General features: G+C 48.5%; 1 protein-coding gene across 1 annotated transcript; it reads left to right on the forward strand.

Moving 5' to 3' along the window:
• The first annotated feature begins 16,768 nt into the window (after window positions 1-16,768).
• LOC121837220 (endothelin-converting enzyme 1-like) lies at window positions 16,769-18,736 on the forward strand. Its single transcript, XM_042292791.1, has one exon. The coding sequence runs from the start codon at window positions 16,769-16,771 to the stop codon at window positions 18,734-18,736; it is 1,968 nt and encodes a 655-aa protein (XP_042148725.1).
• Window positions 18,737-23,084: the final 4,348 nt, after the last annotated feature.

A 23,084-nucleotide genomic window follows, 5' to 3' on the forward strand; every position in this document is an offset into this window, starting at 1 on the left:
AGGGGAGGATATGGACTGATTGGTTTGAATTCTCTTTGAATTTAGCGCTAGAACCTCGCCTCGTATTTCAGTGTTAAGGAATGCGGGCACCCCTTCCATTCCGACAGGTATTCCGGGGAATTAGAGTTTCCGATGATTTCATTCCTTTCAACTCCTTGCAATGAAAACACATGGCCCATTCGCACTTGAGGAATGGCTGAACCGGTCCATTCCATTCCTTTAATTCTTAAACGTGAAAAATGACTTTTAACAGCTACATTGTCTTGCCGACAAACGCAACATAAAGCTGACGTTATCAAACGCATAGACAACTGCAAAAGTATACAAAATGCATCCCGAAAGTCACTGACCGTACTGAGCCCAGCGGTGACTGTACAAAGGGAATGAAGGTACTTGGAGGCACTGCAGACACTGATCGCCCCATCAAGCGAACAAAAAGCTCGCAACAGACGGCAAGAATCAAAACCACCCATTTTCTTCACACCCGGACTTCCCCTTCTGGGAGATACATTTCTAGCGTGCTCGTTTGATGATGCCTTAAAAATGTCTAGTTCGCGTGCGGCGCAATAAGAAGCTATGCTGCTGCACTGGCTAAATTTCTCATCTACAGCTGGGAGCCTCGTCGCCCCTGTGAGGCAGACCAAGTTCTAGGCTGTATAAACATACACACAACCCAATTTTTGCTGTCTGCTTCAGATACCTGCACAAAATCACTCTGTCAGAAACGACGCTGCGTATGCCCGCCACAAGTCTCCATGCGCTGCGGCGAAAACACACATCCGCTGACAAAGTGCAATCGCTATGGTGCTAGCAAGAGGGACCACGAGACCGTGTCGTGAGGCCTGCTTAAAATTTAAAACTACACGCCTATACGAAACCTGGGTCAGATACGAAGCTTTTGGCTCTACGTGTGCCTGTGGAGTGAGAAGGACGTCCTCCGAAAAAGACGCGCGACGTGGCTCTGTCCCTGCCTGGTGACCGGGAAGAGATACTCAAAAATGTAATCCGGAAAACAAATACAGTGATGTCTGGTTAATAAAGAAAACTCCGTCCCCCCCCCCTCTTTTTTTTCTCGAAAAAAAAAAAAAAAAGTCGTCCATTACGTTTTTTTATTGTAAACCGAGACACGAGAAAATAAAGAAGTATAAAACAACAACAACTTGTTGTTTTGTCCGGTTTTTTTTTTCTTCCGTGTCTCCGGTTACGATGGAAGTTCTTCACCAGCTCGCCTGTGCTTTTACCCTTTCTTGGTCCATAATGTGAGTTCTCCATAATAACGAGTCAAAATTGCATGCATTTTCCCAGTTTGTCTCCGAAAATAGTGTTCATGTAGCGGGGTATTCATATTAACGGGGTACATATTAAAGAGACGTGACAGTAACCAAAAGCTAGCGAACGAGATCCTGCTCTTCGTTATTTTAACTCTTAGAAATAAAAAAAAAGATTACCTCACTGTACGAAAAAAAAGGAACGCCGTTACTCTTTCCGTTCCCGTAAAAATGTAACGAGTTCCCGTTCCAGTGATGGAAAATGAAACGACGGCGTTCCTTCGTTCCTCCTAAAAGGAACGCGTTCCAGGAACGCCGTTCCTTGGAAGGCAGTTTCATACAACAGTGCCGTTCTTCAAACTACCGTTGTACTTGTTTACTTCTTATTTTTCTTATTTTTGGTGATGGGGATGTTGTACTAAGATACCAGGCGTCCCAGCATCATAGTGGTTTATGCGACACGTTTCTATTACAAATTATGGGACCCCTTGCATCAAAAAACCGGTTTCCAGCCTATCGTAAAAAGGCGCCAGTAATTTTTGACAAAAAAAAAACAAAAAAACATTAATGGATACCTAGTCCTGGCACGATCACGATACGTATTTTACTACTGAAATACAGACACATTCTTCAAAAGTATTTCGATACAGAAATACAGATACTCGCTCTGTCAGAAGTACAAATTACCTTCAAACTCATGTATATCTTCCTCAAGTGTGGCGCAGGCCCGTGCGCTACATGCTGCGGTGTTATCGGGTCAAACATTCCAATCCCCGTGCATTCGTTGCAGCAGATGAAGTCTTCCACATCTTAAGCTGTCGCAACAATACCTCCTGCACGACGCAAGCGGCCGGACGAACCTCGCCATCCTGGCCGCCGCGGCAAAACATGCAGCGCAGCGAGACGCTTATATTTTCGCCATGGGCGACATCCGCGTCGTGGCTCTCTTGTCTTTCTTACCGATCGAGAAAGCGATTTATTCGCCTATAAACGCTGCAGTGACTTCGCATCGCTTCCAGCTAACCCAGAGGCCGCGAGAAAGCGAAGACGACGCACGTGGCGCACACACACACACGCACAGACACACAAAAGGAGACCTCCGAACGTTATAGCATAAATTACGCCACTCGAGCGGTCGGAGTCCTTCTTGGTCGGGCGGCTCGCGCAGAGCGAGGAGATAAAAAGGGACACTTTATGGAGGCTTTTCCGCAAATTTAGGCGCAGCTGGGGCCTTTTACGATCCTCGCCGAGACGGCTTTGTTTCAGTTCTCCCGTGGCTAAACGACGCCTGATCTGCAGCCGGAATCCCTCCCAACGACGCCCCTTCTTCACGAACCCCCGCTATAGGTGTCAAGACCCGAGCGATGACGCTCCGTTGTTTGCGAAAGTTCTTTCGCTGACTTCAGCATGGACCGCGGGAGAAGCTATCAAGCGCAAGCTCGAAGCTCCCGTATGCTTCTTGGCAACTTTCTGTGGGATTTCAGAAGAAGCGAACAGTGCTCGTGCACAACTTTGATCGGCGCTCAAGCTCATCGCGCACCTATAGTTTTGACTGCAGAGCCACAGAAAGTTGTCTACAAGACATCTGAAGCCTGCGAGCTCGCGCCGGCAACCTAAACTGTGGTCCACGTTATGGTAAAACGAAGCCTAGCAGGGACCGAAGACCGGCTGAAGCAGCGTGCATTGTTTGATGAGTGACTCGTTCTGCCGCCTTGGATAGACGTCTGGTGTTGCTCGAGGGAGAGAGTCAAATGCGCGCGCGAACGAGAAGCTATTGAGTGCCTGAATAAACAGGAAATAAGGAAATAAGTCCCGGGCGAGAAAGACGTTTCCAGGCAGTCGTCGAACAATAGTCAGTCCTTGTTCACTTGTATTGTGTACTCTGCATGAATATCGAGCAGTAAAGAGAAAAAAAAAAAAACTCGCACATTTCTCTAAATTCTGCTTCGCAGAGCCACTTGCGAGCTTTAGAAGCGCGTTCGTCGTGTCTGCGGGCTTACTACGCGGCACCATTAGCGCGAAAACGACTTTGGCGCTCTTTCGGATTTTGATTCAAAAAGGTTCTAGGATGCATCAAACTTTACCACTTACGGTGGGTCCCATACTGACCACTTTCCAGACTATACTAGTTTTGATGACAGTATAGTTTTGATGACAGACTTTCAATAGTGGCCAGAAGTAGACTTCTGCCCTAACGTCAAAGACTGTGACACATTTTTTACATGTGGTCTTTACAGGCGAGGAGTATCCAAACAGTGTCGTATGTGACAACGGGCCTAAGTTTATTTCTGAGGAGTTCGAGAATTTCATGGCTCAACGTGGTGTAAAGCACCAGCTGGTCTCGAACTACAAACAGGAAGTCAATGGGCAAGTTGAAAGACTTATCGCATATTCAAGTTCGTACCGTGCGCTGCAAGCAATCGCTGCAAGCCGTACCAATCGCTGCAAGCCGCTGTCCTGAACTATATGTTCGTTTACAGGTGTACACCGCACGCCATTACGGGACTTTCTTCCTCTCTTCTGCTCCATGGTCCCAAGCCACGCAACAGGCTACATATCCATGGACTTTTGCACACGGATTTCCTCAAGAACACTATTAAGAAAATGTAGCGACTGCGTGATTTCGTTCGGAAACGACAGGAGAAGAGTAAGCGCTGCACCGACGGAAGACGGGAGGCCAAGGCACCGCATTTTAGAGTAAATGATCTCGTTATAGTACAGAAGCGTGGCCACAAACGCAAGAGAAGTTCAGCGTGCACGCCTCCTATGCGAATCATCAACCAGGTCGGAAGATGAACGTACCGACTTGAGGATGGCAGGGCGTGGAACGCCTCAAAGTTGTCAATCGTTCCAGAGCCTGAGACGATCACGCACAAACGGAACTGGCCAGAAACGAGTAGCGGTTTAGACAGCCCACTTCAAGTGAAGCCAAAAGAGTTCCCCAAGGCCCCTTCCAGAGGTGCAAGATGGTGCCACCATGACTGGCAGCTAAATGCTGCTACTCGCACGCAGTGGCAGCGACAGCATCGTCAACCACATGCACAGCCAACCGTGGCTACTCCGATGCAGCGGCAGCAGCACCAGCCACACATACAGCCTTCCACTGCTACTGCCACGCGGTGACAAAGGCAACAGCGCCGACCGTATACACCACCACCCTTCGAGTCCCCAAGACGCCCTCCTGAACTCAGGGTGGAGTCCTGTGCAACACCGTCAAGGCATGGCTCGGTACGAAGGGGACAGTCGCCGGTCGGTGAGCTTATATTCCTTCCCGGAAGGGCAGCTCATTCGCCAGATGGTGCAATGGAAACACCCCGGCCGCCAGAAATGCGAAGTCCCCGTCGCAACCGCCGACCACCTTTGCGCTATGGCGATTTGGTTAAATTAACGAAGTGTAAATATAACTCTTAAAATTTGGAAATAGGCCTCAATAAAATTTGATGCGTGTAAGCAAGTGTGCTTAATTTTTATAGTTCCTGGCATGAACCCCTAAGTGTGAATGATGGGTTAATATTTCGAAGTAGTAATTTCGCTGTTCGTATCGGTGTTGAAACTGTGTTGCCGTATGTAACTGGCTGTATGTTGTCATCTTGTACGCTATGTCGTGCTTCTTAGATCTCTTTTTCTCAACTGTATTATATTCACTTTCCGCTTGCTTTACTTGTCAGTCAAAAGAAAGTGAAAAGGGGGAGGGGGTGGGGAGAGAGATGTTGTGTTCGTCTTGTTTTGTTATCACTTCCTTTTCTTCTTTGTGTTGTCCTATTTTTTTATCACGATCATCTGGTGGGCTAGTTGGTTGATCATATTGTTGAATTAACAGCGCGAATACGGCAAGGAAGGAGAGACAAGGGAGACAGGATAGAGCGCTGAACTAACAACGGACGTTTAATGAAAAGTAGAAAGAGGAAGAAGAACCCAAGAATGCTTTTAAAACATGCATAATAAAAACCCGCAAAAACATATGCTATAGCTTGAGTTGCCTGAAAATGAATTACTAAAAATACCAAGCTTTAAGCTGGTCGCTTAAAGGAGCGATGCAACAATTTTTGTAATTTGCGCAAATACCGCTTAAAACGGATCCCTAACGTTAATGACCTATGAAACACGCGTTCGTTTTTCACCCCACGCAATAGAAGTCCCAGAAAAAAAAAATTAAAGAAAAACGAGCAGCGTTCACCCCCTCAACTCGCAGCCAGAACAAGCGGCCACGTTATCTGGAGCCGATTATATGCCGCCAATGTAGATCACAGCCACGCGCTGGGGTTGGCAAAGCACAGGGCACGCGCTGAGTTCCAGATATTGTTATGGCTCGGCTATTGTCATCGTTGCAGCGATTGGAGACGGGCCACTACCCGAATGCTTCTCGAGCTAGTAGTTATCACGAGCCCAAATCGAGTGCCCACGCAATGCTCGGGTCCAATCTATGAACAACATTCAAATATCGTCATATGGGTGTACTGCAATCCCCACGTTACGTCATGAAATTTTGCAAAAAAGAGATTGAATTAAAATGATCGCTTTTGTCTTTGAAATTACACCGCAACAAAGGAGTTTCTTGGGCAGCGGAGTTGCGTACGAGTATCCTTGACTCCCACTAGTGCCAGTAAGCTCGTGTACAGTGAAAAACATTCCAACTGAATATCGTTGCACAGCTCCTTTAAATGACTTGTTGAAAACGATTGAGTCCTGGGACGACATGAATAGAAATTCCGGTAGAAAAAAGAAAGAGGAAGTTTACGTTTAAAATATTCACAGCTTCTAAGGATCGTTAAAGATCGCGACTTAAAAAGTAAAGTTCTTTTTGTGACAAGGCCACAGACGGCGCGCTTACGCAGGCATCCCCACAGGACATAGCTCGCGAGTTCGTCGTTTCCCGAAACGTTTCAGAATTTTTGTTTTCCTGAACAAGGCGGAGCACTGGAAGTCCCTGACATGTATGGCGAAGTGGCCTGCTGGCGACGACTTTAGTGACGCGGCGTGTTCTTTTAGACGATCGTTGACACACCTTCCTGTCTGACCCACATACACTTTCCCACAAGTGTCAGAAAATTAACAACAAGCAGCAGCAGGAGGATGTGTGCGGAGTTCAACATCAGCAAAGATACGTCCAATGCCAATATGCGGTTGTTTACGAAATTAACAGAGAGACATGTCGGCACCCTACCATCATCAATCTTTCTTTTCCTCTTCTTCTTGTGTATGACTTGTCTCGTGACATAAAAGTCTTCTTGAAGGGGGGTATCGGTTGCCAAGTGGGCTAGCGTAGCGCAAAGTGCGTCGATGCACGAGGCACGTGCTACGCGCAGCCCTTGGGAAAATCATGGCGGCACAGCGCAGCACGCAGCACTGAGCTAGATTTCAGACTCCATGAATTTCCCAGAAGTGGCGCGCGGCACATGCCTCGAGCATTTCTACAACGAATGGCGCCACTTTTCCCATGATAGGGGGGCTTTAGGCTAGCGCACACCAGCTCGGAGCACGTGGAGCGAAAGCTCTCGCTGCAGAACCCAGGAATTCTGGGCTTAATCCCCACACCTGCCCGTTTCGATCTGGATGAGCATCGTACCGGCGTGCTGTCATGTATCAGTATTCGCGACTCCAGCGACCTATAGGGGGCGCCACCACCAAACAAACATGGCGGCTGAGTCCAGGTCGCGGCGGCTCGGCCGGGCCGCCTGAATGGGTGGCGCGTTCAATTTAACAGATTTTCTTTTGTTTAATGCCCAATTTCATAGGTATTTGAACTGAGACGGTGAAGTGTAGCCGGTGCAGATAAACTTGCAAAGCATAGTTTTCTTTTGCCGGTGTTTGTTTTTTTTTCTTTTCGTGTCAAACTTTCGTTTCGGAGATTTCGTTCAAAACCGAAACTATGGGCTCCGGAGAGACGGTAATATACTAGTCAGTTTTGATCATCTAAGGAAAGCGGCGATAACTATAGAATTGTTCCACAGATAGTAACTTTTCAGCTAACTCGCATGCCTCGACCATGCGACTTATCTGTCCGCAGAATCGAGCTTTTGTGCGTATCCGCGTTTACGAAACAGCTCCAGTCGTCTGCTCGGCCATCAACACAGGCTGCAGGAAAATTACGAAAATTAAGCAACCACTTTTTGAGCCAAGGACCATGTTAACCCGCCGGCGCCCCACTAAGCAGCTGATACTCGTATTTCAATTCAGGTTTTAGTAGCAATCGAGAAGTCATTTTGACGAGCGGGTTATGTATTATATTACGTACTATGGTCCCACTAAAGCGATATTAGTATATCCTTCGGGTTGAAATATGAGCTTAGTTGACTAGCTATTAGGTGAGCTGCTGAATAAAAGTATATTTGACAGACGAAGACATACTACTTAAATTTAGCCAAATGGTTCTATAGCCGGCAGCACAGAGACAAACTGAAGAGAGTCTTCATTGAAGATCCGCGCAGAACCTCTCTGCATTGAACTTTGCTTCGAATCCTGAACGGAGAAAATTAGTATATTTTTTGTGGCCGGTCAACCTGATCAATGTAGACGTATATTACTGCTGGCTTCGACGTCCTGGTAATATAAATATTGGAAGCGCGATAGGTCAAAATGCCGTGGCAGCATCTAACGTTGCGAGACTTGTCTCCCACCTTTTGAAAACAGATAATTTCCCTCATTCGTCATTTGCAGCGAGCAAGTTTTCCTGAATCAAGTAATTGCAAAATCAGCCCAACTCCTTCAGTGTGGCCCAGAGGCCTTTTCGGCGAAAAGCAGCCAAGATGAATAGCCAACGCACCGACCGGTGTGGGTGGCTCAAACTTGAAGCTAACCGAACACAACCAAACTCAAGAAAAGCAGCTATCGAACCTTCCCATTCACTTGACTGCAACATTGATGTTCCCTCCAGTATCAGTTACCAAGCAGTCGTCACTTTGAATGTGATTCGAGACAGACAAGAAATCAAAAAGTTTTTCCGTGATTTCTCCCCATCCAAGAAATCGAAAGCACGCAACCGTGTGCTGTGGAGTAAACAGGCTTTCAAACACGTAATAGAAGAAAACAATTTACTGAGGCCTCACCACACTAATGATCACTCAGGCAAACTTAAGAAATATTCGGACCTTCGTCAAATTACATTGTTCGCCACCGCGCCGACAACACGTCTCCGCGAAAGCCACCAGAGACGCGGAGGGGCGTGGAGCGACCTGGACCGGCTGGTTCCCGGTTTTCCCGCTCGGCGGCGTCCGTTTTGCGGGAGTCACGAATACTGCCTGGTGCACGTTAAAGACGCCAGGCTTGCAGTCGTACTGCACTGCCTAAATTGCTTATCTACAGTGAGTGACAATGTCGCCATGTTCTGGCAAACTAAACTCCCGCTGTTTAAACGACTAATTTGTTTTGTTTGTTTCTTCCTGAAATCTTCGACAAGACTGGTCGTTCTTGATACACGTCCCCGCACCCGAAGACTCTACACCTAGCTTTTCTTTTTTGATTGGTAATAAATCACAACGGAAAATATAGAACATTAGAAGTTAGTAGTATGTGAAGCCAAAGCTCGCCCTGCAGATTTAAGCGCTTTGAGTGACGGTTTGGACGTGGACAGGCATTGCATTGTATTCACTACTGAGTTTCGCAAATTTAATGACCTACATTTACGGTCGTAATGCACCGGCTAGGTCGCCTCTCTACAGTGCTGACAATCTTAAGTTGCTTCTTCTCTCAGTTTCTCCCAACGGTCTAAGCATCTTTATTAAACATTTCGAATTTCTGCCTTTAGTCTGACCTGCAACATAACACTTGGCTCATAACTCCAAATCTGGGGAATGCTGGCTTCAAATCACGGCGCATCTACAAATAATAAGTGTGTTCTGCGTATATCTTTATACAGCTTGAAGGTAGTCTGCCTCAACGGGCGACTTGTTTTTCAGCTGTATAGATGAGCAATTTAGGCAGTGCGGTGCAACCGCGAGTCTGGAGTCTTTAACGTGCACCACGCAGAAGTGATACACGACCGCTCGCCGGCAAGATGCTCATCCGGATCGAAACGGGCAGGTGTGAGAGGATTGTACCCAAGGCGCATTCACACACAGTGAATGCGCCGTCATCCCGCGCTCTTTCTGTGCCTTAAGGGGTGTCCAAACAGGACACTACAAAACACACGACTCCGACAAATCGTGAAAATTGAAGCGGGCGCGAAGCGGGCGCGTCCGCTTCAATTTTCACGATTTGTCGGAGTCGTGCGTTTTGTAGTGTCCTGTTTGGTCACCCCTCTACTCGTTTAGCCGGCGATAGCAAACGCACGAAGGAGCCATGACGATGCACTTTTGGCGCTTCTCAATTTGCTTCACCGCATAGTAGCGTCGGCAGCACTCAGTTTTAGGGAACCGTTTTTGCGCGCCCGATGCGCTACAATGGGTCCTCTGGTGCGAACTGAGCATATGAGAGTCTTCTGCGTTAGTGCATACGCAGTTCGTACCGAAGGGCCCACCGTACCATGTCGGGTATGCAGAAACGGTTCCCTACACTCACTATCGTGTAAAACGGAGTATATATGTATAGTACTAGGACGATACTCGGCGCGAAGTGGATGGAACTTTCAGGTAAACTCACGGGCTGAATACGAATAATCAGATCACGCGAGCCCATTACAGAGTCGAGAATGCCTCTGGACTTTCCGACGGGCAAATACGAGGGCCTCTCATGCAGCGTTGGCGGTAACGCGTTGCTAATTTCAAGTAGCGGGTAACGTGGTTACGGTACTCTTTACATCTTCCCAAGACCTGAGAAAAGGACTTACATTTTTTTCGTGGCCCGGTAACTCGCGTTTTCCACGCTGCTTGATTGGTCCCATTAGCTCGTAGCTTCGGCTGCGTCTGGATTGAAGCTGAAACGAAGTATATAATGTGCCCTTTGTCTGGGTCACTCACGCTGCACCCCACTGTCTTCTTCTTAATATTTTTTAGGCGCCAAGTCATTAACTTCCGCCCATTCCTAATGCCTTCAAACGCGCAAAAGGTTTCACCTTAAAAGTGATATGGTCTCGCAACTTTCTTCCCCCTTCCCTTGTTCAGACGCCAAGCCGGCCGACCGAACGCATGTTTGCTATCTGTAACTTCTTATGTCGCAGTTGAATAAACCCTTCAAGACGTAACAAAATCGCGACGAGGATGTGGCTCCTGCCCTGGACTTGAGGAAACGACACCGAAGCACCAAGAGGACCGCCTGCAGCGAGGATGACGGAGGGAAGTGGCAGCAGCATGGCGTCCGGACTGATCGGGCAAGTCGAAGCGTTTGACGAGTGCGTGTCGGATTGGGAAACCCACGACGAGAGGCTGACAGCGTTCTTTGTGGTGAACAACATTCCCCCCCGAGAAAGAAGTTCACGCGTTTTTAAGCCTTATAGGACCAAAAACGTGCGCACTGCTGAAAAGTATAGTGTCTCCAACGCCTCCCGCGACGAAGACGCTGGCCGAACTGAAGCAAGCGTTGAACGATCATTAACGCCGAAACCCTCGGTCATTGCGGAACGGGCGAAATTTTCACAAGAGGGTGCAACGAGAGGGGGAGGCCATTGCTGAATTCATATCGGAACTCAAGCGTCTGGCCCAAACGTGCAAGTTCGGAACGCACCTCGAGGAGACGCTGAGGGACCGTTGTGTGTGTGGCTTGGTACGGGTGGACATTCAGAAGTGCCTTTTTGCAGAAGATAAATCGCTGTCTTTCAAAACAGCGGTAGAAATAGCGTTGTCGTTGGAACACGCGACAAGAAACGCAAGCGATTGTCACTCCACCGTGAAAGTCAAAACAGAAAGAAAGAAGTTAGAAAACGACAAGTCGGCGAAAGGCGGAACGCAATGCTATCGTTGTGGCTCGAACAAGCACAAGCTAATAACTGTCCTCACAAAGAAGCGAAGCGTTTCCAGTGTCAGAAGACTGGACACATTCAAAAAGTCTGCAAGTTAAAGAGGAACCAAGATCGTGACCAAAGGTTAACAGACCGGCTCATCGAGGGTTCCGCAGTCTTCGTGCCTCGGAAGTCGACTGTGAAGAAGTGGAAATCTGCAACATCAACGCTGCCAGTCTGCTGCCGCCAATTTTGTGCAAGATGATCATCGAAGATCATATATTAGCGATAGAACTTGACACCGGCGCTGCTGTTTCTGTTATATCAGACAGACAGTGGAAAGAACTTTTTCCTGCAGTGAAGCTTGAAACTACGCCGCTAACCTTGCGGACGTACACAGATGAGGCGATTCACCCTGTGGGTGTCATCACAGTCAAGGTGAAACACAACAACCAAGAGCAGATGTTACCACTGTATGTCCTGAGTGAGCCAGGTCCGCCTATGATCGGGCGCGACTGGTTGCAACATATCTGTTTGGACTGGTTGCAGCTCAAGCTGCAGGTGTTACGAGGAATAACAAAGGAAGATTACACCGCTCAAGAGCAGTTACAGACACTCCTACGCAAGTTCGACACACTTTTCGCTGGAAAGTTGGGTAAGATAACTGGTGACGAAGTGAAGCTTATGTTGAAGAAAGATGCCGCTCCGCGGTTTTTGAAGGCAATGCCAGTTCCGTATGCTCCCAAGCCAAAGGTGGAAGTGGAGCTTATGACCATGCAAAAGATGGGTATAATCTCACTAGTGGCGACAAGTGACTTCGCTACACCAGCGGTCTCCGTCTTGAAACGGGATGGGTCTGTGAAACTCTGCGGTGAATACAGTCACTATAAACCCTCTTCTAAAGCCAGTACGTTACCCATTGCTAAACATTTATGAACTGTTGGTGGAACTTGCAGGGGGACAGGAGTTCTCTAAAGTGGACTTGAGCCGTGCATACCAGCAGCTGTGCATGGAAGCAGAATCAAAGCGACTGCTCACCATAAACACGCACCGCGGGTTGTACGAGGTGCACCGCCTGCCTTTTGGCCGGATTAAGAAATTTTGGGGCCCTGGGCTAAGGCTGTTTAAGAGGCCCCTAATGGCGGTGATATACTGACCATGATGACGATAGTGGTAGTGGTAACGACCATGACGGCAATATGTATGTTTCACCAACTTATAAAATACAAATATCGTTCATTTTATGATATATCTCGAAAGATTTTTGTCTCTGTAGATTCGATGATCAGGAAATTAGGGTTTCACTGGGTGGAAATGAAGCAGATGCGGTTGTGGATTAGAGGCTGTTTCGGAAATAGCCAATCACTCACCAAGAGGTACAAAACGCAAAGTAATGAAGGATTAGGGAAAATGACTGAGTAAGTGTCGCGCATTTTGTGCAGAGCCTCGTAAACACCTGTTGAAAAGTTGAAAATAATGACTCCGCGTTCCTCTGAACTTGTGTGTGACCAAGTCTACAACTTTATCCATACAGTACGTCTCTTTGCCGATTAATTAATACTTTTTTTATCCATTTGGACGTATTACTCTAAGCTAAGAATAATAGGTCATACCTCAGAGGCAGGAAAAGTGTTGTCTCGCACTGGCAGATCACTAAGATCAGACACAGGCTCCAGAGCAGTTTCTGGCAGTTGCTGCCTCTCGAAAACTTTTGGGTGACATCTCAAGAGCCGGCTCCTTGATACGCCTGCTAGTGGTTAGAAAGGATGGCTTCGGGAGGTTCACCGATATTTCTTTTTGCTTGTTTTGAAACTTGTCATTTTGGAGGAAAATTTCCATATGGAGTTACGCTAAATGACAAAAAAATAAAGTGTTGCTTTTTTTGCTTGCCTTGTAAGCCACCATTCTCCGCATAATTCGTCGGGGCCCCAGTACAATAGAAAACCCCGTGGCCGTCCTGCCGTCTGGCTTCAATTAGAAGAGACGTCAAACGGGACCGCCAGCGTCGACAGCTTTGCTCCCTTCCACAAGAAGGGTGGGAGGCAACGCTAACATTTTGTTAGTCTAACACAGTCTTTTACAACGAGTTCACGAGCACCAGCTCGTCTAGAGAAGGCAACTTTTTGGCAAGTTTATAGTGATCAGAAAGCCAGGGCCCAGAGGCTCACATGATCCTCCTTTAGGTTTGAGCTGTTTTAAACTGAAACCGACTAGCCTTCTTTTTCTTTTCCTTTTCTTTCATATTTCCAGGGGCCAGCACGGGGCCCCTTGGCAGCCTGGGGCCCTGGGCTGCAGCCCCCTTAGCCCGTACCTTAATACGGCCCTGACATCACGCAGTAGCAATACATGGCGGGGGATCGGTGCCCGAGTGGGCTAGCGCACACCAGCTCGGAGCACGTGAAGCGAAAGCTCGCGCTGCAGAACCCAGAAATCCTGGGTTCAATCCCCCCCCCCCCCCCCCCCCCCCCCCCGTCTGCCCGTTTCGACCTGGATGAGCACCGCACCGGCGTGCGGTCGTGTATCACTACTGCGTGATGCACGTTAAAGACCCCAGGCTGGCGGTTGTACTGCACTGGCTAAATGGCTCATCTACAGCTGAGACTCGTCGCCCGTCGAGGCAGACCAAGTTCTAGGCTGTATAAACATACACAAAACCCAATGGACTTTTTCCACATACCGACGGCACCAGGCGGTGGCTGCACGAACTAAAAATCGAGGAAGTGACCTACCTGCGCTACCAATCGATAATGGAGCTACGCCATCAGTTTCTTCGCTCTCTGAGCAGCGGCGTCTGCCCAACACGACTTTAAAGAGGGGCATCCGTGACGTCCACACAAACGTCGTGTTTTCCTTTCCGTCGACGTTCTTTTCTTGTGTAACACAATTATATATATGCTGCAGTTGCGTGTTCTACTCGCTGATATACAGCCTCCTTCCGAATTTCCTCGATTTTTCTTTCCGACTTCCGCCGCTTGGCATCGGGCGCTCGCGCGTGCGGAGAACACTTCTCGGAAAAGGTCCATTTTTTTCGATACAGGCTCATTCAGATCGAAACGTGCAGGGGTTGGGATTAACCCGGATCCCTGCGCGTGGAGCTCGAGCTCGAGCTCCACGCGCTCCGGGCTGCGGTACATCTCCCTTTCATTATTATCACCGCCCAGACATAGAGGCTCAGATCCTGCTGCATCACATGTAATTTCAATGCTGAAAAGAAGCAGAGAAAGTCGTGCACGTGACCAGTGCCTAGAATCGCGTGACTTTCCGACTGGATAACGCAGCGTTCTTCTCCCAGAATTCGTCAGGACCAGTAGGATGGAGCATCTGCCTCTCAGCACGCCCGAGAGGTTTCCACCAGCGTCTCCCGCGGTAATTATTCACTCTACGTGATGATGTATCTTGAGGAAGAGGCGCACATGCAGATTTCCGAACTTCTAAGAATGAGCTGAGGAGGTCATTATTGTACCCTGTATAAATGTATATTGACGTCGTTTTCTTCCTCGTTGAAGCAGGGCATAGCTAAAGTCTGAGCGTAAAATACAAGAGTCGTTCAAGGTTCATAAGATATCAATGAACAAGTGTAGCATAATGAAACGTGCGGAGAACGCTACCGTAATCCTGACGTATATCACGCATGCGTAGCAGTACCAGCTATAGCGAGCAATATCTGTAGCTGTGGAGCAGGGATGCACGATAAAATTTCCGCTGACGGAAATTGCTAAAACCAGTTAAAGTTTTGAGATGATTTCAAACAAAACATGGGTAACGAACGATGCCACGGACAAGAGTCAATGACACAGGCACGTTCGTGCAGTCACGCAGCCCAGTTTTTCCTACGTCAGAAGAGTTAAGGAGCTGCCAATACATTGGCAGTGTTGCCCAGACATGCACGGGAAATGTTTTAAGAAACGTATACGCGTTTGCAAGAAAGGCTCCTGTACGCTGTTATTGTGAGCGATGCTGGCGCCGCGTAACGCTTTCGCCATTTTGAGATGGGCTGGGGGCACGTCATTGGGGTGGGCGAGGACAAGATGTCGGCGCGTTTACTTTCCAACAGCACATATGCAACAAATCTATTCCTGTAATTTCGGGGTTGCTGGCGAGTGGTTCCCTGTACGCGATTCCCTAGATCATCGCGAGTCCGACTCGAAACGGGCGAGCAACTACAACTCTGAGACTTTTAAAGAGGCAGCAGCAAATCGGGGACGCGATATTTTAACATGACCGCCCCTGTGGTCGGGATAATAACAGCTGGACAGAAGGTTAACCTTGGTTATGGTTTGAAACAGATCCTTTTCGCGACTAAATAGTTTCAGCGAGATGAAATGATATTCTCAACGCCATCGATAGATATAAAATCTCGTTATTAACGTGTAACTCTGTGTCTAAATGGTATAATACATTTAAAATTGAAATTGATGATGATAAGAAAAAAGAAAAATACAAGCTTCAGGAGTTACTTCGTGTGCCAATGCGGGAGTCCCGTGTTGCTGGAGTTGCGATAACAGGAGAATGAAAAAAACTGCCCCGTCTGAAGCGAGCAGTAACAAAGTCGAGAAAACGATCTTCCGCGAAAATACGATCTGAATAGATAACATTTTCTTGTGAGGACGTTATCGCTGTCCTTCGCTGGGCTACTTTCGTGGACCGGGACGATTGACTATCCGCGTGCTCCGCGGGAAATTGGACGCGCAGACTTTGTTCATAAACAGAGCACCCATTAGACAAGCAAATATAAATACGATGCATAAATTTCACGTCGTAACTTAGTGCTAACGGGTTACTTATTGCTTGATTCAACGTACCACATATACGCTGTCAAACTAAAACTATAGATTAACGCTTGTGGACATATAACCCTCAGCGTGGCAGCTAAAATGACGACAGTAAGCCCATTTTGAAGATTTACACTTCAGTAACATTGAATTTGATGCCTATCAGCTTAATGCCCGTGAAATTGGCATACCAAGGTCTTGAGTTCCTTTAATATATATTCCGTGTGGTGTGGCATATTTGTGTCGTTGTTACCTATTACTGGCGTAAAAGTGCAGGTTTTGTCATGCTCCGAAGTGTGGGAGATCAGACCACGACACACTGTAGCGCTCATCAATCAGAAACTTCCTGTAAGCTCAAACTACCCATGTTCAAGCAAACATCGCCGCCTCGCGCGTTTTATTAAATAATAAAGTATATTGCTTAGCCCTGGTCGCCCATGGAAGTCACTGGAGCATTCGCCAGAAAAGGCAAAGCTGATCCAATTAGAATTACGAAAAAAAATATACTTTAGAAATTTTATTTAAGAAAAAAGCAGAATAAAGTATACACATTCTCTTTGTAAAAGATTAATGGTTCTCGAAGTTCGTGTTCACAGCTTATCGCGACCAAAAAATACTTAAATATAAAGCAAGGCCAAATTGAAGCTCGCTAGTGCTTTAAAGTAGCGCAACCGGTATTTTGTTACATTTTCAAGATGGCTACGAATCTCAGTACCGCATTATTTTGGACAATCTAAAGAGTAATGGTATTTGATTACTTATTTTCGGTAGCGTGCACAACACTGCTTGTTACTAACACCACGAACACAAAAGGCAGCGTGTGTAAAATACGTGCTTGATTATTTTTCCTCTCACGTTTCTTTCCAATGCAACAAGTAATAAATACCTGAAGTTAACTGCGAAGTTTATAAACACAGATGCAGCCTGCCCGTGCTCTGCAAGGCAAGGAGGAAAACGATCAACAGCAATCATTTTCCTCGCGGAGAAGACTCATCTTCGCCACTGTCGGCGTGCCGGTCCTCATCATCACCATTACACTGTTGCTAACAAGAAGGCCGCGCTTTCTGGACAGATTGGGAGTCGTGCGCAGCCACGCCGACTGCACCAGCGACCCCTGTGGCGAGTACTCGCTTCGCCTGCAGCGGACCATGAACATTAGCATTGACCCCTGCGCGGACTTCCACGGTTACGTGTGCGATGGCTGGACGAAGCTGCACGCCGATTCCGTCTTCTCGATGACCTGCGCTCAAGTCATCGACGACGTCGGGCGCCACTCGAGGACCATGAGCGTGCCATCGCGGAACCAGACGCCGGCTCAGAAAGCTGCGGGCTTCTACACTACCTGCTTGAGCGTCTACACCGAGAATCGGAATGAGGTGGACGAAATGAAGATGATCCTGCACCAGGCTGGCATCTACTGGCCACATATCAACTTGAGCAGCATCGACGTTTTGAGGACCGTCGTCTACATGGCCCACCGTTGGCACTGGGGAAACATATTCTCGGTCACCTGGAACGGATCCTCGCTCCACCTTGGTGTGAGCGACGGCTTCGAACAGCTCGTCCAAATGCGCTCTGAACTGGTTCGGACGAAGGCTTACCAGGTCTATTTCCAAACCCTCTGGAATGCTTATGCCGAGGGTACGAACAAACCGGCTGTTACCTACCAGCAGCAAGTCAGCATCGAGGATGCCATATTACCAGCTCTGATGAAAGTTTTGAATAGTTCGGATACTGATCACGTGACAATTCATATAAACGACCTCTACCACCTGGTTCCCACTATTCCCCTAGAGACATGGAAGAACATATTTAAAGAAGAGTTTTCTGTGAGCGATTTCAATTTCACTATTTTGATAACGCAATCACATTTCCTCGAGACGTTTTTTAGGCTCACGAAATCTCTGAACGAATCGAATATGCATCTCTATGTGGGATGGTACGCAGTACAACTTTGTTCAGTGTACGTAAGCAGAGACTTGATTATCAACTACTACGGAACCGAGAAAATAGCCAGCGAGGCTCATTCTACCTTTTGCTTCAGTCTTGCCGATAAAATAATGGGACTCGCCTTTTTCGCAAATTATTTGGATTTGCTGTTCGATCAAGCAACGAGAAATGAGGTTTCTCGCCTCGCAGAAACCATCGAACAGGCCTTTGACAATATTATGAACGCACAACAGCGGAGCAAGCGCGCTAATCCAATGAACAGAATGACACCATCCGCCTGGAAGCACATCTTCGGTTATCTGAATACAGTCGAAGTAAACCAGCAGACAAACATGGTATCAAGATATCCAGACATGGGCCCTAGTTTAACAGGGAACTTGAAGCGAATCCAAGACCAGACCGAAACATCGCCCAAAACGTCTAGGGACATGTATCAGCTCACCAAGGGAATCGCCAAGCCGCTCGAGGTGTTCAAGGACTTGCAGATGTTCTACCTTTCACCGTGCGCGCTCCATATGCCAATTTTTGACCATGTCATGCCACTATCTATGAAGTACGGAGGTCTCGGCTCGATGCTGGCTTCTGCGTTTTCGGAAATCTTCTTTTCCGGACACAACAGAGTTCAAGAGGTGACGAGGACAGGAGCCGCCCGAGTTCTGCGCTCCGCGGAGCGGACGGACAGTGGTCCCCAAGCAGCGTCTGCAAACAGTGACGTGGCTGAGCGCGTGTCCATGGACGCCTTGTGGGCAGCCTTCGAGCACACCAACAACACCGACGGGCTGGTGGTCTCCGAACGACGGTTCTCAGCTCCCCAACTGTTTTACGTGATGTTTTGCTTCGTCCGGTGTGGCGAAGCGCCAAATAAGGCGCGGTGTAACGCACTTCGAAAGCAATTTGGACACTTCTCTCTTGCGTTTGGATGCGAAGCACCTTAGGCGACCATATTGTCTGAGCTTGTCTTCGAATGTGTGTGGGACATATATCGAACGCCAGTAAACCGCTTAGGTAACTGATATTATTAAACAGACAAACGACCTCCTTAAAAAAAAAAAAAGCATCACATTTATTTAAAAAAAAAAATAACTCGAACATTTTAACCTGAGGCTTTAATTCAGAAATGCCGAGTTCATAAACAATGCTCTCTCTATTTTGTTAATGTCGCATTCTCACCGGAACGAGCTATGACATTTAGACTGGCATGGTTTATGGTGTTCTCAATATTAGGGTCAATCCACAGCTGCCTGATCGCTGCTGTGTTGCTACGGCACAGCAAGGTACCTTTCGTGACATCAATGAAAACGCGGCTCGTCGGTGAAGAGTCACGTGAGAGCAGGCAACGTCGGCGCCGGTAGCTAAGTTCACCCATCGTTTTGTGGTAAAATTTTAAGCATGTGCGAATAGTGGGTCTTGAGTTCGAAGCAAATAGTGGTTTTGGTCGAATGTTTTCGAATCAAATATCGAATAGCTTGCCCAAGCCATTCATTATATAGGCTCCTTGCACAGGACGTCATTTCCGTTGCCCTCCAGAGAAGAGGGGAAGAAGGAGCTCCCCTCTTATCAGGATCCTCCTTTGCGCCTCCCGGATTTGCACAGGCGTCGCCATTCTCCTCCCAGAAGATTATAGAAGATTAACCTGTCACTCAAAATTCTTACAAAAGCAGCTTCCCTCTCCTCCTTTTACTTGGTGTTCAAATGTGTGCGATGTGACGCCATGCTTAAAGGGATTGTCCCGTCTAAACCGGAAGTACTGAAGTTGTTGCGCTCGTTAGGTCTAACGAGCCTTTATAGAGGCAAGCGTCATTTTCATTTTGATATATAATGTCCGGATACTAATTAAACTAGTCCTGAGCGTGTGTACGAAACTGCATCCCGAATTTCACCAGTGTCAATGGCTGACATCCTGTCGCTACGCGTGACATAACATCAGGCATGGGATCATCGGCTAGGCAAGCACTTCGTGTACGCGGGGGTTCGAATATGTTTTTCGATGGGTGCTTTGTGTTTTGCATCTCCTCATACTCTATTTTATGTTTTTCTCAGTTCAGTTGTGTTTCTTGTCATCGCAACAACAGCAACAACAACAAAAAAAAGCGACTTTTATCGAGATATTATTTCAATACGGCCGTGAGCTTGGAGAAACTATCCGTGCGTTCCTCAGGGGCGGATCCAGAACTCCGTGTTTTTTTTATTTATTATTTTTTTTTTTTGGGGGGGGGGGGGGGGCGGAAAATTTTTAAGGATACTATTCATCCATTCTTTCTGGTGCAAGGGGGGTCCACCCATGTCAAATTGCCCTTCGAGAAGGGGGGAGGGAGGGGGGGTCGACTTTGTTTGGGGGGCCGGGGGGGGGGGGGGGGGGCGGCCGCCCCCGTCGCTCCCCCCCCCCCCTCCCCCCCCTTGGATCCACCACTAGCGTTCCTCGGATTGACATATCATTATTTGCAAAGAGTTACCATACCTTTGCGAAGAAGATTTCCGAGGCTATCTATGTTTCTGACGGTATCTGTATCCGAGCATTGCCATGAATAGTAAAGAAAATTCCTAATTCCAAACCATTATATGTATGGCAGTCTCAACGCTGCGGCAAGTGCTCAAGGGAAATTCTGTGACTATGCCGCGGGACATATGGTCTCCGGACGTGCGGGTACCCGCCTTTTATTATTCTTTGTCTTTGAAACGAAATTTGGGGACCGGTAACCTCCAGGGGAACCTCATTTTTGCAAAGTGCACGTTATTCAGTCGGCACTTGTGTGATGTCCACCGTCGCACCAACCCAATGCACCGTTTGCACGGTGATGTAGCTGATCAACTCTGGATTGATAAGGGTGAGTTCTTGGCGTGTAGGTTTTGGGGAATGTTCACCGATTAAACACTTTTACTTTTCTTAGGAACTGAAACTTTCAAAACGTTAAAACGGGAAGTGCTCTACAGACCTCCGGAGAGGACTACCCACAGCTCTTAAGCGCGATCCAAACCAACGCTTCTTTTTGCGCCTGTAGGTCGTGCGGCTGCGGATGTGACGTATTTTCGTGACGTCGCGCCGCTTCTTCGCTCCTTCCGGGCGCGCACAAAAAAGTTGGATAATTTCAATTTCTTTCTCAACGCGCACAAAAACGCGCGGTGACGTAGTAGGACGCTCCTGTTTCCCGGCCAATCGGTGGAGAACAAGCTAGTTCCGGCTCCGCGTTTCTCGCCGTCTGGCTGCATTCTCCTCCCCCCCTTTTATTCTCTTCCAACATGACAACGCGATCTCTCTCTCTCTCTTTCTCTCGCCGTCTGGCCGGCCAGTCTGTCGCAGTTGTACTTTGCTTGTGCGCTCGTGCCTGCGTGCGCGCTCGTTCCGAAGTTTCGCCCGTCCAAACCAAAGCGCACAATTCTGACTCCGAAAGCGCGCCCGGAAACAGCCAAAACGCCACGAAATGCGTCACATCCGCAGCCGCACGACCTACAGGCGCAAAAAGAAGCGTTGGTATGGATCGCGCTTTAAAGCGCGATCCAAACCAACGCTTCTTTTTGCGCTTGTAGGTCGTGCGGCTGCGGTTCTTTTTGCGCTTGTAGGTCGTGCGGCTGCGGATGTGACGCATTTCGTGGCGTTTTTTGCTGTTTCCGGGCGCGCTTTCTGAGTCAGAACCGTGCGCTTTGGTTTGGACGGGCGAAACTTCGGGCGAGCGCGCACGCGCGCACGCAGGCACGAGCGCACAAGCAAGGTGCAACTGCGACAGACTGGCCGGCCAGAAGGCGAGAGAAAGAGAGAGAGAGAGAGAGATCGCGTTGTCATGTTGGAAGAGAATAAAAGGGGGGGGGGGGGGGAGGAGAGGGCAGCCAGACGGCGAGAAACGCGGAGCCGGATCTAGCTTGCCCTCCACCGATTGGCCGGGACACAGGAGCGCCCTACTACGTCACCGCGCGTTTTTGTGCGCGTTGAGAAAGAAGTTGAAATCAAGCAACTTTTTTATGCGCGCCCGGAAGGAGCGAAGAAGCGGCGCGACGTCACGAAAATACGTCACATCCGGATGTGACGCATTTCGTGGCGTTTTTGCTGTTTTCGGGCGCGCTTTCTGCGTCAGAACCGTGCGCTTTGGTTTGGACGGGCGAAACTTCGGGCGAGCGCGCACGCAGGCACGCGCGCACAAGCGAAGTGCAACTGCGACAGACCGGCCGGCGAGAGAAAGAGAGAGAGAGAGATCGCGTTGTCATGTTGGAAGAGAATAAAAGGGGGGGGGAGGAGAGGGCAGCCAGACGGCGAGAAACGCGGAGCCGGAACTAACTTGCCCTCCACCGATTGGCCGGGACACAGGTGCGCCCTACTACGTCACCGCGCGTTTTTGTGCGCGTTGAGAAGAAGTTGAAATTATCCAACTTTCTTGTGCGCGCCCGAAAGGAGCGAAGAAGTGGCGCGACGTCACGAAAATACGTCACATCCGCAGCCGCACGACCTACAGGCGCAAAAAGAAGCGTTGGTTTGGATCGCGCTTTAGGGGCCCGTTCCCGGCTTGAGCGGCGTCGGCGTAACCAAGGTCACGTGACCCCCCAAGGTCACGTGACCCCCCGAGGTCACGGGACCCCTCCCCCAAGGTCACGTGACCACTCTCCTCGAGGTCACGTGACCCCCCCCCCCCGAGGTCACGTGACCTCCCGATGACGTCATCGTCACTGATGACGTCACCGGAATCCGCATCATCACTGATGACGTCACCAGTGACGTCACTGATGACGTCATCGGCATCCGCATCATCATCATCACTGATGACGTAATTAGTGATGTAACTGATGACGTCCCCGGCATCCGCATCGTCATCATCTCTGATGACGTCACTGACATCCGCATCGTCATCGCATCATCGTCGATGACGTCATCAGTGACGTCACTGATGACGTCATCGGAATCCGCATCGCCATCGTCACTGATGACGTCATCAGTGACGTCACTGATGGCATCATCTGCACCGTCACGTGACCCCCCAAGGTCACGTGACCCCCCCAGGTCACTTGACCCCCCCCCCCCCCAGTACCCTTCCCTCCTCCTCCTCAAGAGCTGCGCTCTAATTCGGTGTTACAGAGTTGTAAACGGCTTTCACTTTTTTTCTGTGCATATTTATGTAGTTGGAGAACTTCAATTTTTAGGTTAGACAGAATGGTGATCATAATTTTTTTTAGCTCAAATGTGCAATCAGCCCTGATGAGTTGTATCAAAAACAAAAGTGTTGAAACTTGGCAAATATCGGGATCCCTGCTGGATGGCTCCCAAGTCGTCTGAAAAAGTGGGATAACTATAAATACCTG

Source organism: Ixodes scapularis, unplaced genomic scaffold (genome assembly GCF_016920785.2).
Source record: "Ixodes scapularis isolate PalLabHiFi unplaced genomic scaffold, ASM1692078v2 PGA_scaffold3__209_contigs__length_174095766, whole genome shotgun sequence".
NCBI lineage: Eukaryota > Metazoa > Arthropoda > Arachnida > Ixodida > Ixodidae > Ixodes > Ixodes scapularis.

Excerpts from the sequence above, each read along its gene's own strand:
- LOC121837220 (XM_042292791.1), top strand. The coding sequence starts at position 16,769 with ATGCAGCCTGCCCGTGCTCTGCAAGGCAAGGAGGAAAACGATCAACAG.